The sequence below is a fragment of the Loxodonta africana genome, chromosome 2, assembly GCF_030014295.1.
Source record: "Loxodonta africana isolate mLoxAfr1 chromosome 2, mLoxAfr1.hap2, whole genome shotgun sequence".
In the NCBI taxonomy this organism is placed as follows: domain Eukaryota; kingdom Metazoa; phylum Chordata; class Mammalia; order Proboscidea; family Elephantidae; genus Loxodonta; species Loxodonta africana.
Window position 1 is genome coordinate 71,847,545 of NC_087343.1, and position 20,295 is coordinate 71,867,839.

General features: G+C 37.7%; 1 protein-coding gene across 2 annotated transcripts in view; it reads left to right on the forward strand.

Annotated features, from left to right (window-relative positions):
* Positions 1 to 20,295, forward strand: part of MAST4 (microtubule associated serine/threonine kinase family member 4) — a 192,278-nt gene that overhangs the window by 49,031 nt on the left and 122,952 nt on the right. For both annotated transcript variants that reach the window (XM_010588190.3, XM_010588189.3), the window contains exon 2: positions 8,093 to 8,181. In XM_010588190.3, the coding sequence (XP_010586492.2) occupies positions 8,093 to 8,181 (89 nt within the window). The remainder of the gene's footprint in view (positions 1 to 8,092; positions 8,182 to 20,295) is intronic.

Below are 20,295 nucleotides of genomic sequence, written 5' to 3' on the forward strand. Positions count from 1 at the left end.
AATTGTGCTCTGTGGGGTTTTCAAGGCCCTGGGCTTTCAGAAACAGATCTCTAGGCCTGTCTTCTGAGGCACCCCAGGTAGGTTCCAAACACCAGCTTTTCAGCCAGTAGTTGAGAGCTTAACCATTTGTGCTACCTGGGGACTCCCTTGTTTAAAAGCTCATTAAAACCGTTTCCCATCTAGTTGATTCTGACTCGTAGCGACCCTCTTAGGACAGAGTAGAACTGCCCCATAGAGTTCCCAAGTAGCACCTGGGTGGATTCACTTAACCACTACGCCACCAGGGCTTCCTGTTTAGAATAGTGCCTAGCATATTTTAGGCAATCTACTATTTTGTTGAATTAATTAATGAAAGTTTGGAGGGAGCCTCGATTTCAAGGGCCATGGAGAAGACACTGGCAGTGCTTTAATATTAAAGCCTAAATTTTCGCAGGGATTTGTTCTTCCCTGCCTTCTAAGGGGGAACAGCACTTGTCCATCCAGCTCCTAGGTCTGAACTTGTGCTGTTCAGGAAAAGGGGTAAAGCTGCAGACTTGAGGCAGCCCAGAGAAAGGTAGAATGATTTACGTAAGAAAGATAAACAGTTATTCCTGTTCCTGGGCAATGGCCTGCTAGCACAGTGGTTAAGCATTCAGCTGCTATCTCATTAGGGGGAGAGCAACTAGGAGTACATAGCAAGGCGTAAACAAATTTTTGTATGAGAGACTGACTTGATTTGTAAACTTTCACTTAAAGCACAATTAAAAAAAAAGATGACCCCAAACATTTAATATCATTATCCTGGTTCGGCAGTTCAGATCTACCAGCTGCTACTTGGAAACCCTATGGGGCAGTTCTATTCTGTCTCATAGGGTAGCTGTGAGTCAGAATTGACTGCAATGGGTTGGTTTGTTTGTTTTTTCCACTGGGTAATGGAAAGGGTTAGCACACTAGGCTGCTAATTGAAAAGCTGGAAGTTTCATTCCAGCAAGAGGTACCTCTAGAGAAAGGCCTAGCGATCTACTTCCCAAAAATCAGCCCTTGAAAACCCTGTGGTGCACAGTCCTGCTGTAGCACACATGGGGTCACCATGAGTGGGAGTCGACTAGATAGCAACTCGGTACAGCACTATGAAGAGAAATGGAAATACGGGAATAAAGGAATGAGTAGGGTTTGTGAGTTCCAAATAAGATTTTAAAGAAAATTTGCTTTATGTTATGTGATCTAAATGTTCTTTCAAATTCAGTCTCTTCTTTAAAGACATTTTCAAAGCTTTGCAATCAGATTTGCAAACGAACAGAGGCCCAGATTTTTAATGTTGCCAAGAGGAAAAATAAATGTCCATGATATGTAATTTTAGTGCATTTAAGAATCCTAAAATTTGCTTCAAATGAATAATCTAAAAAAAGGAATGAATTAGAACCATATTTATGTTGCCATGGTTAAATTTCAAAAATATAATGTTGAGTGAAAAAGGGTAAGTTACAGAATCTCTGTAATATGTGCTAAAGTATAATTTTTCCAAAAGTCAGAAACTTTACTGTTATACAAATATAAAATGAACCCATGTCAAAAACTTAACCCTTTACTTAATGACGGTGCCAATAACGTTTTAAAACAGATTCAAAGGAGATTTTGAAAAACAGACATAAAAACAGACATACTTGTGTGTATATATGAGTGTGCGTATGTGTGTACACACAATCAGGAATACTGAAATGAAATTGTTAGTTTATGCAAAACTGTTTAATATCTTGTAGGATAATGATATTAAATGTTTGGGATCATCCTTTTTTTTAATTGTGCTTTAAGTGAAAGTTTACAAATCAAGTCAGTCTCTCATACAAAAATTTGTTTACGCCTTGCTGTGTACTCCTAGTTGCTCTCCCCCTAATGAGATAGCACACTCCTTCTCTTCACTCTGTATTCCCTGTATCCATTAAGCTAGCCTCTGTCCCCCTCTGCCTTCTCATCTCCCCTCCGGACAGGAGCTGCCCATATAGTCTCATGTGTCTACTTGAGCCAAGAAGTTCACTCCTCACCAGCATCATTTTCTGTCTTATACTCCAGTTCAATTCCTCTCTAAAGACTTGGCTTTGGGAATGGTTCCAGTCTTGGACCAATAGAAGGTCTGGGGACCATGACCTCTGGGGTCCCTCCAGTCTCAGACCATTAAGTCTGGTCTTTTTACGAGAATTTGAGGTCTGCATCCCACTGCTTTCCTGCTCCCTCAGGGGTTCTCTGTTGTGTTCCCTATCAGGGCAGTCATCAGTTGTAGCTGGGCACCATCTAGTTCTTCTGGTCTCAGGCTGATGTAGTCTCTGGTTTATGAGGCCCCTTCTGTCTCCTGGGCTCATAATTACCTTGTGTCTTTGGTGTTCTTCATTCTCTTTTGCTCCAGGTGGGTTGAGACCAATCGATGCATCCTAGATGGCCACTTGCTAGCATTTAAGACCCCAGACACCACTCACCAAGGTGGGATGCAGAATGCTTTCTTGATAGATTTTATTATGCCAATTTGGGGTCATCTTTTTATGGAGTGGATATCAGTTGTATCTGTACCACAAAATTCATTTGCGTTATTACAGACTAGAATTATTTGCATTACTATTAGTTTTCTATAATTTAACTTCTGTCCCTACAAAGTTTTAAAATAATCTAGTCAATAGAAAGGCAATGTAAGGTGACACCCTTATAACAGGATCAGATAATCCCCCAAGGGCCCACTATACAAAGCTCAGCCAGCCACTGAAAGGAAACTCACTAGTCTCTTTTATACAATTTCAAGCCCTTGTCAGTTTTTCCCAATATGTGATACCATTAATGAAGATGTAAGAACACACACAGATATTGTTCATAGGTACACATGTATTATGTCAAAGTGCCAAAAATGGACAAAAGGCTGCCAGCTACAGTTCTCTTCATGATTGCCTGGTTGGGGAGTTGAGAATGGAACTGGCTTGATCTTCAGATGGTACATTTAGCTCTATCTAATGCCTATATAAAACCTTGGTGGTATAGTGGTTAAGTGCTACAGCTACTAACCAAAAGGTTGGCAGTTCTAATTCACCAGGTGCTCCTTAGAAACCCTGTGTAGCAGTTCTACTCTGTCCTATAGGTCCGATATGAATTGGAATTGGCTCGACAGTGATGGGTTTTTTTTTTTTTTTGGTTTAATGTCTCTCTGTGTGTGTGTATATGTGTGTGCATACGTATGTGTGTGTGTGTATATATATGTCTCTTTTTTTTTTTAATTAGAAACAAATATGACAAAATGCCACAGTTGTTACTTAAAGTGGTGGAAGTTGTTGAATTACTTTTCTGTATTTTCTATCCTTCAAAAATTTCTTGGTCTAAAAACAAATGTGTTTTTTGAGTATTTCTATCATCTGGTCCAAAGCCTTGATTGTAAAGATGTGGAAAGAGAAACCTACCTACTTTCCAGCATTTATTCAACAATATCATCTTAAAACCCAGTAACCCAGTGCTGTCGAGTTGATTCAGCTAGATGATTTATGCATGTTGCTTATGCCCAGTTTCCTCTACTTCCGTCTTCTCTTTGTTTAAGGAACATTCAAATGTTCAGATTCTAGTGAGGTATTAGGAAATAGCAGATGTTCATGTATGGTGAAGCGTTGACCTATAATTGGTCTCCTGTGCAAGTTTATGAACTTTTTCCATCAAGAAGAATTCATGAATTATAGCCTAGTTTCCAGAATTACTAGGGCTCTTCTTAATTCACTATATTATCACTGCCCCTTAATGCTGGTTAGTCATATGCTATACTGAGTATTGACCTTTCAAGTCAGCTGTGAATGTAAAAATTACGGCCTGTTGGGGTGTTCTCTTCTCAGGTTGGCTTGCCATATGATCAATATTCATGTCTCAAAATGAATGTAATTTAAAATTAAGCTGGATTTCAGCTACTTAGAGCAATTGTGAAAGGCCCGAGCCCGGTGCACCTCACAGCTTTTACAAACCTGTTAGGGATGATTAACAGGCTCTTCTCCCAGGAGCTGCTCATGGGTAGATCCAGATGTGAAATGTTGACAGGTCTCACCAAGCCTTTCAAATGGAGCCTTGAGCATAAGGACAACTTAGGCAGAAATGAAATGAGTGCTTTGGGACAAAAATTTGTACACCACACCACTTCCCATCCTCCACTTCAGCGTAGAAACCCTTATTCCCCTTTGTGGCTCACATGGAATCAGACCTGACTTAGATGAAGAAATTCAAGATTTGTCGCCTATCCTCCTAGTAAATGGAGGTCCTGTTGGCAATTGAGAGGTTGAGAAGCTCCGTGTGAAACTGATTTGGTGAATGGCAACAGTGAACTCAGGGAGCAGGGATAGTGCCTTATTCAGTCCTTGGTTCACCAGCCTGAGCCAGAAACCATCCAGATGAATCAAATGCTTCCTTTTGGTGGCCTCATCTCATGCTACACTGTCTCCACCCAGGTGCCCTTCCAACTGTGATGTTCTGACTCACAGTGTTCTGTCCCTGCCTATCTCACCTCCCAGCCCCAGGGGCCAGCCAGTCCTACTCACTCAGAAGTACTGTCAACATCTTTCTATTTTCTCATTCTTCCCTGATCCCAAGTCCACAGTCAGCAGTATTTGTTGTAGTGTGTGCTTATGTGTTTCTAAGAACTAGCTTTCTATGCCTCATAGTTGTCCCTGGGTGGATCTTTCAAAGGAGGAGCCAAATTAATGAGGTAAAAAGCAATGCTTAGGTAGGATCATCAGCCCCTGCCTTAATCCGTTGTTTGTCTTTGCCTTTGTCTCAAGTTGTATATGACTGTCTTCTCAAACTAAATTCGGATTTTGCAAGTAAAGAATCTGATCGTGCTTTTGTGATCATAGAATGATGGTAGTCATCTTTCAAAATCAGAGAACAAACTGAGCATGTTATCCACCGGAAAAGTAGGATTTTCCATGTGTTGCTTGGAATAGAGAGCTGAAGAGGAGGAGATATTTTGTGGGAAGTGGGTATTCCTGGGTTTGGCTTTCAGATCTGAGTATGGTCAAATTTTCCTGTTTGATTTTTTTAGATATTAAAGAAAGTTCCAAGTCTGTGATAAGTTTAATACCATCCCTAGCTTAATGTTGAAGATCTATATAGATGTTAGAGAAACACTTTCGGTTTTGTAGTTTTATTTTTCATAGCATTTGTCAATAAGCTATGCTTCCAATTTTTTAAGTTTTTCTGTAACATACTATCGGGGCCCTGATAGCACAGTGGTTAAGAGCTTGGCTTAAGAGCTTGGCTGCTAGCCAGAAGGTTGATAGTTCGAATGCACCAGCTGCTCCTTGGAAACCCTATGGGGCAGTTCTACGCTGTCCTATAGGGTCACCATGAGTTGGAATCAACTTGACGCAATGGGTTTTCTGGATAACATACTATCAGTACACGTTTCACCCACTATCTGAAAGTAGAGCGTTCTTATGAAACTTTTCATAAGCCAAAATGGCATAAAACGAAGAAGAGAAATTTTTGAGTGTCCCCAGACGCCCAAAAATAACCTACCAAATAACACATAAAACTTAAAGTAACACTAACATAGTAAAAGTAGGAATGCTGAGTGTAGTTCCTGGGGCAGGAGCTTGGCAACGCCGTTCTCCCTGCTTAGGGTGTCTGTACACTGCCTCTTTAACAGCTGTCTGCAGAACAAATGCTGGATGCTATTTCTGCTTTTCATCTTTTTTCCTAAGAGTGAAAATCCTCTTCAAATTTCTTTCAGTTGGCAAAAACAGGTACTAATGTACTTAAAAGCAAAGCAAAGTGAACATTCAAAAAGTGGAGATACCTGTACCTTAAATAGTATAAATTGAGTTCAAATTCTGAGGCAATTTATTTTTAACTTCTCTTCTTTAACTTGCTGATGTATTCATAGATGAAGTAGCTTGTATCCTTTATTTCACCCTAAATCCTATTTATAATGAATCATCTGTTTGTGTGTGTGTGTGTGTGTGTGTGTGTGTGTGTGATGTAAACTTTTTTGTACATTGACCAAACAAGTAAATTTTATTTTCAGGTTTTACGTAGACATTTCTTTTTGTTGTTGATATTGTTGGTACTATCTTCTCTTTTTAAAAATTTTGGATCACATTTTTGAAAGGAGCATTTTCTGTGCTTTTTTTCTAACCAACCCAATTGTGAGTTTTTTGTTTGTTTGTTTCCTTGGATTCAAAATCGTTGGCTGTTTATTTTGCTTGTTATGGTAATGTACTAGTTATTCTATATGGTAATGTACTAGTTCTTAGGAAAATTCAATTTTTATAAGTTTTCTTTAATAAGGACCGTTCTCTAAATTTTTTGTTTTAAGTCAGCATATTTCATTGGTACCCTTTATATTTAGATATTTATTAAACTGCCCTTTCCATTGATACACATTTCTTATTCAGTTATGGTTACATATATAAGCATTAATAATTAGGTACATCAAAAGAAAGTCTTTGTAAGTTATTTAGATCACATGCTAAATGTAACAATTAATACAAATAGCCATTTTTGTGATAATGTATGTTTCAGTTAGTTTTCCAAATTTACAATTACATGTGCTGAGCTTTCTAAGATATAAATTTGTTGTTTATAGTTTTATCAACATCAGCAAGTTGATATACTTAATATTCTCATTTTGAAATGAAAAGAGACGTTGATTTCAATTAACACTAAATATATTATACAGTATCTTTTAAACAATCAGACTATCTGATTTAATGATTATGAATTTAATAGGTGGGATACAATTCTTGATAGATGAGTTGATAATATCACAAGCTACCTTCAAAATTAAGTATCAAAGGTCTATTCTTAACAACATTTTTAAGTCTGGGTAAACGTGGTCTTAATGAAACTCACAGATATTGTTAGATGTTGATTGCTGTAGTAAGGAAAATAAAATGATGCAGCTTGACCTTAAAAAATTATAAATGCAGGATGTTGACAACTGATAGTAAAGAGAAAACATCTAAGAGAAACTATTGGCTCCCAAGTCAATATTGCTGAAAGAGCTCAGGTTTGGTTTTGAAATGTAGTATTTGCATATTTAGAAATGTTCCTTTCAAATATTTCATATCATCTCAAAGTATGCCCACTCATTATACGTAATTTAGGATTGTGAAGTCAGGTGAAAATTCCTGTTTCAGAAACCTAGTATAACAGCGGTTTGTTCTGAATTAACAACTAAAATGCTTAATGAAGCCTGAGGGAATCCAGTGAGTAACCTGCCGGTTTTATCACACTTTTCTGACTGTTGTACTGAATGAAGGGCCAGTCTGTGTTGAAGAAAAGCAAATGAAAAGAAGATAATATTCTCTTCACTTTCAACCAGTTTTATATTTTTCTTTCTCTTTTTACTTTGAAATCAAATTAGCAATTACAGAACTTCATATTTAGCAAAAACTGGAAGAGATACCTACCCTGTGCTTATGTGTGAGTTGGAGCCAACTCAACAGCAACTAACAGCAATAAAACAGCCAGTAGGTAGCATGCCTGTGAAAAAGGGCCGCCACCGTGATTTTTGTACAAACTGGAATCTGTTGTTATGATTTCAAACAGTTACCTTAATCAGGAATTTGAATGTAATTTACCAGATGAAAAATGAATGAGTAGTGAAATACATTTATCTTGGGCATCAGCTGTTATGTTGACAAAAGGCACAAATATGAATCTGTCTAAATAATTAGATTTTTAATTAGTGCATCATTGTAAGACTAATGTCATTGTGCTTCATTGCATGTAATTTTGTATTAGAAATTTCATGTCAACAAAGATGCTACCTGTGGTTTGCTGATTTGAATACTTAATTTATTACTTGTGGTGTATGGCATGTCACATATTTGCATCCAAGAGCTGAAAAAGAGCATTTGATTATAGCTTCATTGGTGGTGAGGAATATTGATGATGCTAATGCTATATGAATACATTATATTTTCTAGTATTCAAGATGCAGGTACCCCCCAAATACAGATAGTGTACATTAACTTGCAGTAATTTCAGCAATAAAAGAGATAGGTTGTTCAACATAGCCTGTGCCTACTTTGAACATACTTGAATATTATTGAGGCTGTCTTCTTTTTTTAAAAGTTTGTCTTTCCTTTCCTTTTGGCAGTTGTCGAACAAGCAACCGGAAAAGCTTGATAGGCAATGGGCAGTCGCCAGCGTTGCCTCGACCACACTCGCCTCTCTCAGCTCATACAGGTAATCCATTGCCCTTACTTGGGTTTTGTTTTACTTCTTTTTACTATTCCTTTAAAATAATGCAGGCATTTTGAAATTCAAGTGCATATTTGCATCTCGTTATCTTGATTTTCCTGTTGTTTTACGCCAAGTTATTTTTTCTAATGAGTAAACCCAAGCCTTATCCTTTGTTTGAGAGATTGAACTATAGAATATAGAATTTCTTTTTCTAGGGGTTAGTCCTTTTTCATTTATTTCTGTCATGGATTGAATTATGTCCCCCCAAAAATGTGTGTATCACTTTGGCTGGGCCATGATTCCAGACATTGTCTGATTTTCCTATATGTTATAAATCCTGCCTCTTCGATGTTAATGAGGGAGGATGGGTAGCAGTTGTGTTACTGAGGCAGGACTCAGTCTACAAGATCAGATCGTGTCTTGAGGCAATCTCTTGAGATATAAAAGAGAGAAGCAAGCAGAGAGACAGGGGGACGTCACCACCAAGAGAGCAGTGCTGGGAGCAGAGCATGTCCTTTGGACCCGGGGTCTCTGAGCAGAGAAGCTCCTAGTCTGGGGGAAGACTGATGAGAAAACCAACAGAGAGGGAAAGCCTTCCCCTGGAGCTGATGCCCTGAATTTGGACTTTGAGCCTACTTTACTTTGAGGAAATAAACTTCTCTTTGTTAAAGCCATTCGCTTATTGTATTTCTGTTATAGCAGCTGTAGATAACTAAGACAATTTCTTTCTCTGTTTCTGAATTTTTGGATGATACAAGACATGTTTCCATATTGGGATTATCTTTGGGAAATACAGATAGTATAACTCCCTTGAAGAGGATTAATGCTAGGAACATTTCGACATTTTTCTCCCTAAAATTGAACTTGTCTGTTATATTAAGATAGGCATTATAGAAAGTATAAAGATTCAGGAGATGAGATCCTTGGTCTCAAATACTTTATAGAATTAAAAGGAAGGTTGATCCATATTACAAAAACTGAATTGAAGACTGCCTATATATGCTGTTTTATTGTTGTTGTTTAATCTTCTCTCTGAGGTGGTACAAAGAAGAGAAGGGTTAATTCCAATCAGGGAATTCTGGGAGAGTTTGAATTGGCCATTTGCCCAATATGTTGAAAGATGGGCAAGGCTTTGGCAGGTAGAAATGGCATCAGACAAAAGGAATTCCCAGTGTATGGTTATTGTGGGGTGTGTGTGGGTGATTACATAGGAAGGAAGATAAACAAGGCAGATGGAGGTCAGAGAGCAGAAGGAGTTTTTAGTTTGAGTGCCTTTTAAGGATTTTGAGGAAGGTCTGTGTTTTAGGAGGGTATGTTAAGCAATATGAGAGAGGATAGATAGAAAGATGGGATGATTGAGCCGTGTCTCCGTTACACTCTTAAGAAAATTCTAATATGACACTGACGTGCTCTAAGATGATGTTGGTTTTATATTTAAAGGTAGGGTTGTCACTCTTTTCCAAAAGACAGTCCTTGAGCTCAAGGGAACTCTGGCATTGATAGTAGGAGTTATCTATGATATGTTTGAGCAGAAGAGAGGAGAAAGAGGTAGTTAGTTGTGTACCTCTTTCAAATGAAATTTTATTTTCCTCATAGTAATAAGTAAAAAAAAAAGCTTAAATAAAACATTAAAAGATAAATTGCAAAAATTATGTTACCACAAAAAGTCCACTGAAGTCCAGAAATGCCACTCCCAGATAAAATCTAAGAGAAACTCATGCAAACACGCAGACACACACACACAAGAAAACATGTTCTAAGCCACACATACCAGCATTGCTTGTGATAGCTAAATACTGGATACAACTTGTCTTAGTTATCTAGTGCTGCCGTAACAGAAATACCAGAAGTGGATGGCTTTAACAAACAGAAGTTTATTCTCTCACAGTGTAGTAAGCTGAAGTCCAAATTCAGGGTGCCAGCTCAAGGGGAAGGCTTTCTCTCTCTGTCAGCTCTGGAGGAAGGTCCTTGTCATCAATCTTCCCTTGGTCTAGGAGCTTACCACTGCAGGGACCTCGGGTCCAAAGGACACGCTTCCCTCCTGGTTCTTCATTCTTGGTAGTAGTAGGTCTTCCATCTCTTAGCTTGTATCTCTCCTTCATACCTCAAAAGAAATTGACTCGAGATACAACCTAACCTTGTAGGTTGAGTACTGCCATATTAACATAACTGCTTCTAACCCTGCCTCATTAACATCGTAAAGGTAGGATTTACAACACATAGGAAAATCACATCAGATGACTAATTGGTGGACAGTCACACAATACATGGCCTAGCCAAGTTGACATACATTTTGGGAGAACACAATTCAATCCATAACACAACCTAAGCATCTATCAACTGGAAAATGGATAACAGTCATACGTGGAATGCTATGCAGCATAGAAAACAAATGAACTAGAACTGCTCGTATCTACATGAATGAAACTCAGATACAATGTTGGGCAAAAAAAACCAAGTTGCAAAGCAATATTGTTTAAGTATGGTGGTTCCTCAAAAAGTTAAAAAGAAGTTATCATATGACCCAGCAATTCCACTCCTGGGTATATACCATATATTGAAAGCAGGAACTCAAAAAGATGCCTGTACACCAGTGCTTATTGTAGCAGTATTCACAGTAGCCAAAATGTGGAAACAACACAGTTATCCATCAGCAGATGAATGGATGGATGAAATGTGGTATACATATACAATGGAATATTATTTAGCCATAAGGAGAAATGAAGTTTTGATATATACTACTACATGGATGAACCTTGAAAACATATGGTGAATGGAATAAGTCAGACACAAAAGGAGAAATATTGTATGATTCTACTTATATGAAATACATAGAATAGGCAAATGCATAGAGACCAGAGTTCTTTAGTGGTTACCAGGGTGGGTGGGAGAGGGAGATGGAGAAATATTGATTTAACGATACTAAGTTTCTGTTTAGGGTGATGAAACATTTGGAAATGAATAGTGGTGATGGTTGTGCAATATGGTGGACATAACTAACGACACTGAATTGTACACACATAAAAAAATAGATGGTTAAAAATGGCAAATGTTATGTATATATTTCATCACAATAAAGAGTCTTAAAAAGATGGATAGGTATTTAAAAAATAATAAAATGAAAGAAAAGAATATTATTTAAGTCATCCACATAAAGATAACACACAAATGATTTGCACTCAACTACTAACCTAAAGGTTGGTGGTACTGCAGAAGAAAAGTCCTGGTAATCTGCTTCTGTTCAGATTGTGCCAAGAAAACCCTATGCAGCAATTCTGCTCTCTAACAAATGGGATCACCATGATTCAGAATTAACTCAATGACAGCTAACAACAATACCTTTGTAGTATGAGTCTAAATGAAACCCATTAAAAACCCATTGTCATCGAATTGATTCCAACTCATGGCAATCCTATTAAAAAAAAAAAAAATTGTTGCCATCGAGTCGATTCCAACTCATGGTGACCCTATAAAAAAAAGGACAGAGTGAAATGAAAGCATGGTAATTTCAAAGACCAATTTCATGATAGTAGTTACCTCTAAGGAGTGAGAGAGATAAAGTTGGGAAAAGGGTTGAACAGTTGGTAATACTTTATTTCTAAAGCTGTGGGATAGTACACAACTTTTTATATTATTATCTTTTATACATTTGAGATCTATATTACATTAGCGTTATAGTAAAAGTCTACAGAGGGTCAAGCAAGAACACTATTTAGGGGCTAGAATTATATCTTTTTATCTTTACATCCCTTCAGCACCCAGCACAATACCTCGCGATATATAATAGATACTAAGTGAATGATGGATTATACTTCTTATACATAATTCAAGAGTTATTTAAAAAATTTTAATTTTACTCCTTTTGGTACTGCTCTGCAGTAATTGCACCATACTGTATATGCCCATTGATTAGTCTTTTATTGCTGTGATTTTCTTCAGTTCTAATGTGGAGAAGTGAGAAAATGTGGCTAAGGCTTTAATGAGCCTTTTAATTATTTTTCTTCTCTCTATAGTGAGTGTGAATTCTTTTCCCTTTAATCAGAGGAGTGGGCAGAGAGAAGCCTATCTTTCAGGTTCTGAGCGTATTTTTCCGTATATTACAGAGCCAACAGGTTGTTATTCACTCAGAGGTGGTAGAAGTCTTGGTCAGATTTTTTGTAAGAAGTGGCATTTATCACAGTCTGGTAGATTCCTATTTCTGTATAAAAGGAAGAAGAAAAATGTAAATGAAATAGAGAACCAGTCCTCATGTCCTGATAATGTGAGATACCTCTTTACTCACTGTGCCTTTTACATCTTACTTTCTGTTGCTATATTTTCTACATTGTGTATGATTTACAGAATGCCAGGTGAGGGTCCCTAGATAGACATCTTGAAAAGCAAGAGAAGGAAAAATTACCATCTCTCAGTGCTTGTTAACCCCAAAAGATAAAGTTCTACTTTCTGGTTTTCATTGGTGGGGATTACATGAGTCAGAGCCTTCATCACCGATGCATGAACCTTCTCCACCAAATGAATCAGTGGAGATGGGAACATTGATTTATTTGCGTGGATGTGTGTCGGTAGTGCTCTGAAGAAAGAGATACTGGCATAGTGTTCGGAGTGTATCTTCACAAACAAAATAGTCCTTGTGGAGAGGGGGCAATTCCTGAAAGAGCAGGAAACAGGAAAGTCATTTTAAAAAAAGAGAAAGGTAGAAAATCACAGCCACCTAGTCACAGAAAGATTTTTCTAAGCATGAGATATAATCCAAAAGTCCCAAAGGAAAAGCCTGTATGTCTCTCCTAAAATAAAAATTTCTATATAATAAACAAAAATCAAAAGAAAACAAAGTGGGAAAAATATTTTTTAAGCCATAACTGACAAACATGATTTCCTTAATATGTAGAACGCACCAATAGAAAAGTAGACAAAAGGTGTAAAAGTGACATCGCATTATGAAAAAATGCATAAAAAATAGTCAACAAAAAACATATGAAATAATGCCTCATTTCAATCATAAGAAAAATGTGAATTAGGAAAATGGGATAATATTGTTCACCAACCATATCACCAAAAACTTTTTAAATGATAAAAGCCAATGTTAGCATGGATTTGGGGATACCTTAAGTGATATGAATGTGTACGACCATTTTGGTTAGACTTTGCAGTATTGATTAAAATTTCAAATGCATTCACTCTTTCCCCCAGCAAATCCATCTCTAGGAATTTATCTTACTGATATTCTCATAAAAGAATAGCAGAAAATCATAAACATAGCATTGCTTGTAACTAGCAAATGAAAAGTTGTTAGCAGTTTATTTAATGTGCTTATCAATAAGGAACTGGTTAAGTAAATATGATTGAGTTTCTGTTTATGGTGATGGAAAATTTGGCAACAGATATTGGTGATGGTTTCACAACACGATTAATGTGATTGATACAACTGATTAATGTAATTGATATGACTGAAAACTGTTAAACTGGCAAACATTGTGTTATCTATATTTTACAACAATAAAAAAAGGTAAAAACAAGATTCAGGTATATAGTCAAACACTACATAGTTATTAAAAAGCATGGGGTAAGCTTTTATGTGCTGATTTGGAAAGATGCCAAAGACAGATTATTAAGTGAAAAGAAATGCATGTTATAATTTATATGTGTGTGTGTTTTTAAGTATAAACACACATACATACTCACTTGTATATTTCTTCATATTCATAGTGTATTTTTAGAAAGAGAAAGAAGAAATTGTTAACAGTATTTACTTGGGTAATAGGAATATAGTGTTGAGAAATTAGTAGATAGTGCTTTGTAATAAAAATAAAACTAACAATAAAACTGGTAAAAGAGAACAAAATAATATTTAAAGTAGTTTTTTTTATTCCTATATGTCTTTTTTTTTTTTATATGTCTTAGTCATCTGGTGCTGCTATAACAGACATACAGGTGGATGGCTTTAACAAACAGAAGTTTATTCTCTCATAGTCTAGTAGGCAAGAAGTTCAAATTCAGGGCGTCAGCTCCAGGAGAAGGCTTTCTCTGTCAGCTCTGGAGGAAGGTCCTTGTTATCAATCTTCCCCTGGATTAGGATCTTCTCTGCACGGGAACCCCAGGTCCAAAGGATGAGCTCTGCTCCTGGCACTGCTTTCTTGGTGGTATGAGGTCCCCCTGTCTCTCTGCTCACTTCTCTGTTTTTATATGTCAAAAGTGATTGGCTCAAGACACAATCCAACCTTGTAGATTGAGTCCTGCCTCTAACATAAGTGCCACCTATCCAACCTTATTAACATCATAGAGATAGAATTTATAACACATAGGAAAATCACATCAGATGACAAAATGGTGGACAGTCACACAATTCTGGAAATCATGGCCCAGCCAAGTTGACACGTATTCAATCCATGACACTATATAACAAATTACCACAAAATAAGTTGTTTAAAATAATACTCATTTAGTAATGGTAGAGTTCTTTAGGTCTGAAGTTTGCGCAGGCTCAAATGGGTTCCCTGGTCATGGGTGTTGCCTAGACTGGGCTCTTACCTGGTGGCTCTGAGAAAGAATCTACTTCCAGGCTTATCCAGGTTATTGGCAGAATTCAGTTCCTTGCAGTTGCAGGGCTGAGGTCCCAATTTTCTTGCTGGCAGTCAGCCGGCAGTCTAATTTTTCTACTGGGCAACTTCTCCATTAAAAAAAAAAAATTGCCACTGAGTCGATTCCAACTCATAGCAACCCTATAGGACAGAGTAGAACTGCCCCACAGGGTTTCCAAGGAGCATCTGGTGGATTCTAACTGCTGACCTTTTTGGTTAGCAGCTGTAGCTCTTAACCACTATGCCACCAGGGTTTCGGGGCAACTTTTAGGAACTGCTAAAGATTTTTTTTTTTTTTAAAGATAGGAAGTATCCTTAAACCTCTGAGCCCATGCAACCTGTCTTAGGCTGGGTTCTCTAGAGAAGCAAAATCAGTGAAGTGTAAAATTATATATAGAGATTTATAACAGGGAAATGGTTCATGCAGTTGTAGAGGCTGGAATGTCCCAAGTCCGTGGTTGAGGCTGGAGGGTTCTCCTGATTCACGTAGCTACGAAGCTGGCAAACCCAAGATTGGCAAGTCAGACAGCAGGGCTCTGGCTCAAAGGCTGTGAAGATCCATGAATCCCAAGATCGGCAGGCAAGATGGCAGATAAGCTGCTAGCTCAAGTCCCAAGAACGGTAGGTCAGACAAACAGGAGCCAACTGCATGATCCAGAGCGAGCAAAAGTCCACAAGCCTTGCCAGAAAGTCTGCCTGGTTGGATGCAGGCCACACCCCCAAGGAAACTCCATTTTAACTGATTGTCTACTCACAGCAGATCGCATCATGAAGGTGATCACATTATTTCACATCTTATCACGGAAGTGATCACATCATTATATGACTGCCAAACTACATCGTAACTGTCAAACTACTGAGTGTCGTGGTCCAGCCAAGCTGACATACAACCTTAACAATTATACAACCTGTTAGGTCAGTGTCTAGTTGGGAAAACTTCGTAAATATGCACACACACATGCATGAACTGATATAAAGGAACCTCATTTCTGAAGGATTACTCATCACTGTGTTTGATACCTCTGTGTTTACCAAGCCCCTGTTCAAAGATAAAATTGGACTTAAAAGAGGCCCAAAGAAGCAAAAATAAGCAGAGAAATGGGGCAATTATATTTAAACAAAACAACTCCCATAGAAACTTGGAAAACCCAGAAAAGCATGACAGTGGGCATCTGGGGGCTGGGCAAGAAAACAAAATATCCTAAATTCAAAAGGAATTACTGTGAACATTTTGATGTATTTCACGATTTCCATCCTCTGCTTCCCCACTGAGCTTTTGTTTAACAATTAAGATTGTTTCTAAGCAACAACTTGCAGATGTTATGCACAGTTTTCCAGTAAAGTTTGCGTTTCAGAAAATCATGGGGAATGTTCTTCTTTTTGACTTGCTTTGGAGTCTCCTCTTGGACCACTCATAAAAATTGGCCTCAGCATTTTACCACTTGCTCAGCTCACATTTGGGCAATATCAGTTCTACTCACTTTGATCACACAACTCATTTATCAAATGTGACACTAAATTGGGTGTGGTAAAGGCAGTGATTTTACGGACAAGCATGTTGATTCAAAGAATTGAAAGTTAGTAGTCCGAGAGTGAGGTAGCGATTGGAAAAATGATAAATAAGAGTTGGCTAATGAATTTAGAGAAGACAGCCTGGAATAGAAGAGGGTATGTAAATATCTCAGTGTGCCAGAGAAGTCTCTGAGAATATCACTATTTTATAATCCAGTGCCATCTTGAAGTCAGCAAGGAATTTCCTAACAACCCACTGTTCTGAGAAAGAACACGGACCATAAGTTCAGAGGATGTGTAGCTGAACGGTAAGGGATTTAGTAAAACCTAAAATTTTGGTCCACAATGTCATCCAAGTACTTAATATGGTTACCAACATCCACATGACTCTGTCATTGTAGGTTATAGTGAAACGTCACAAGAAATTTTGCAGGTTATACTCCCTTGACTAATCCTCAAGGCTGATTTAGTTAAAACATAAACTTTGACTTTCTTACTGTAACAGTAAAACTGAGTTTATAGGAAGTGTGAGAATTTATATGAAAATATAATAGAAACCCACAATCTAATGATAATGACTGTCAACATCTTACTGTATCTCTTCAGTTTTTTTTGCCTGTATGTGTGTGCATATGTACCTGTCCGTCTATAAAAAACAAACAAATCTGTTCCCATTGAGTCAGTTCCAACTCATGCCAACCCCATGTGTTACAGGATAGAACTGCTCCATAGGATTTTCTTGGCTATAATCTTTACCAAAGCAGATTGCCAGATCTTTCTTTCACAGTGCTGCTGGGTAGGTTTGAACCTCCAACCTTTAGGTTAGTAGTTGAGCGTAAACCATTTGTGCCACCCGTGGACCTCTGTCCATCTATTCATGTGACTAAAATGCATGTGTTGAAATTTTCATCTTACTCTACCCTTGGCAAAACTGAATGTTACTGTTCTTAAGCTTCCATCAATGTAAGCCAAACATAATACCTTAGTATTTATAATGTACATGTTTTATTACTATAACCAAAAAACCAAAAGCATTGCCATCGAGTCAGTTTTGATTCATGGCAACCCAATGTGTATAGAGTAGAACTGCACTCCATAGAGTTTTCAAGGCTGTGGCCTTTCACAAGCAGATTGCCAGGCTTTTCTTTTGAGGCATCTCTGGATGTGTTCATACCATCAAAATTTCATTTAATATTTGAGCGCTTAAACTGTTTGTGCCACCCAGGGGCTCCTTTTATTACATAGGATTTTAAATTTTTCCATATTCATCTATCCATTTGTATCTCTTCTTTTGTTATTTTTCTATATTTTCATCCATTGTCCCTTTCTTTTGTTTGATTTTTTTCTTACTGATTTGTAAGAACTGAGATACACAAGTAGACACATGAGACTGTGTTGGCATCTCCTCTCTTGAGGGGGGATGAGAGGGCAGGGGGGTCAGAAGCTGGCGGAGTGGACATGAAAAGAGAGAGTGGAGGGAAGGGGTGTGCTGTCTCATTAGAGGGAGAGCAATTAGGAATATATAGCAAGGTGTATACAAGTTTTCGTATGAGAGACTGACTTGATCTGTAAACTTTTACTTAAAGCACAATAAAAATTAAACAAAAAAAAAAAAGAACGGAGATATAGATCTCTTGTAATCTTACCAATAGTTTTTTCTAATTTGCATTTGTCTTTTCATTTTTTTTTTCATGATGTTTTTTGACAAGTTTGTTTTTTGATTGTCTGTTTTCACCTTATTTTTAATGATTTGTGGTCCGGTCTGTCAATCTTTTCCTTTCTTTCCTTTTTATTTTTTTGGTATTGTTGTCTCTTGTCGTAGAGTTGCATCTGTTAACAAGGCTGGTCTTGCTCTAAAAATTGCCTGCTCTGATTTCCCTGGTTCCCTGCCCTCTCGGTGCATGACAAGTTTAGTGTCAGTAACATATTTCTTTACCTCCTCACGCTCTTAGGACTGTAAGCTCATAAGCTAGTGGTTCTCCCAAACAGCGAGCAAGTTTTTGAGCAACAGAATTTTTTTGAATGCTTCCTAAATTTATAGGCCAGCTAACAAAGGGAGGCAAATTACAAGCAAAGAAGGCATTCAGATAGGTCCTCTCAAGCCCCAGACTCCCAGAGGAGATTACACACTTATACATCTCTGCTCAGATGCCTGTGGTGCCGTCATACTTGTGTGTAGCACGCAAAGGAAAAGCCGTTCCTGGAAGTTTTGGTTTGCTGGTGGGAGCAATTTAGCCAATAGTGATGATCTTTAGATACCAGTGAAGATTTCTCCTCCGATAACGTGAGATTAGAGCGTAGCCTGAGTGTAAGAGTACCTTTGTCTCATTTATTTTGTGACTTTCCTTCAAAACCTTCAGCAGGTTCTCCATGCTTGAAATATTATTACCAACTATTGGAACCTGCTTTATAGATCTTTAATAAAATGTACATTCTGCAAGGCAGTGACCTTTTCTTCTGGCTTTTTTTTTTTTTCTCCATAGGGATCCCTGACATGGTCACCCTTTGTCATTATTTTCTAATTATTAGCAGATGTCAACAAAGTCAACTTCAACTCAGAAGTGCAACTCAGTCCAGAGTACTTTGATGTCTTTCTCTTAGGGTTCATTTTATGATGGTTAAATTAGTCAAATCATATGACCAAACTTTATCCAGTTGGTTTCCTTAGTCAGCCTCGTGTAGAGCATCACCCAGGAATCTTCTGATTTACTAAAGGTTCAGTGGACCCCAAAACTAGATTTGTTAGTCATGTATGTGTGACTACACTATATCATTGCACACTGTGTCTATTCTCGGAGTTCAAGTATTTGATCCATCATTTTCTCTGAATTGTGGAAGCTACCATCTTTCTTATTCCATGCTGTACTTCCAGTTTTCTTTTTAATCCTTTCTTTTGTGCAACTGCCAATTGTTGGCTTGAGTAATGATACATCTTGCCCTTCCTGTTTAACGAGAATAATAATAAAATCAGATGGCGTGACGTCAGTCAGTGTATTTTCCTAGTTTTTGGTATTGCTTGTGTTCAATCACTAATGAACGTGATTAGTTATTAGTTAATTCCTTCATGTGGGTACATCTGCCCAGTGATCTAAGTTCATCATTTTGGTCCATAAAGAAAACTGCAGTGTTTGTATATAACCTATTCCTAATAGTAAATTAATAATTGGCATCTTTCGTATTCCCATAGTCTCTAAGTATAAGAAAATTTAACCTGGTCTTTGGTTTAGGTTTTTATTCTCTCTTTCATTGTAAATTTAAGTAATAGGAAGCTGACTCCTAAATTTAATTTTAAAGCCCCCCTGTGTTAACAAAAGTTCTTGTTAGGTGCCACGGCATTGGTTCTGATTCTTAGCAACTATACATATAACAGAACACTGCCCATCCTGTGCCATAACAAAAGTGGTACCAGCTTTTATTTTTTAGAGCATGGGTTCCCTTGGCAGCCAGTTAGAAAGGTTTTACTCCCCCATCCATTATAAAGGGTTCTTAATGTTTTAGATTGAAGTTTTTTTGCGTGTTTAAGCCATCAGTTGTGGTTTTGGTTTGGTTTGGTTGCTGAAGCATCAGATGACATCTTAATTATATATTTTTCAAATTAGAACTGGAAGTACTTAGTGATAGATTGGGTGTAGGGGGAGAGAGAGTTGATTAAAGGTGGCTTTCAAGTTCCTCGCTGAGACTGTGGATGAGTGGAGGGACCATTTACCAAGATGGAGAAGACAAGAACAGAGTCAAGGTAATACTTGAGTATACTTTGCAGCATGTTGGGTTCAGATGCCCAGGAAACATCTAAGTTACATAATAGGTTGTGGATATATGGGTCTGAAGCACAGAGGTTGGGTCTATGCTGGTGATATAAATTTGGAACCCAATAGTGCATAGATTTTTTTTAAAACTTTGGAGGGGACGAAGTCATTGAGGGAGAGAGTTTAGAGTGAGAAAAACACAGAAGCCGGGGCTGAGCCTAGCAATGCCACCACTTGGACACCTGAGGACAACCAAACAGTAAGAGCCTGTGAAGCAGCCA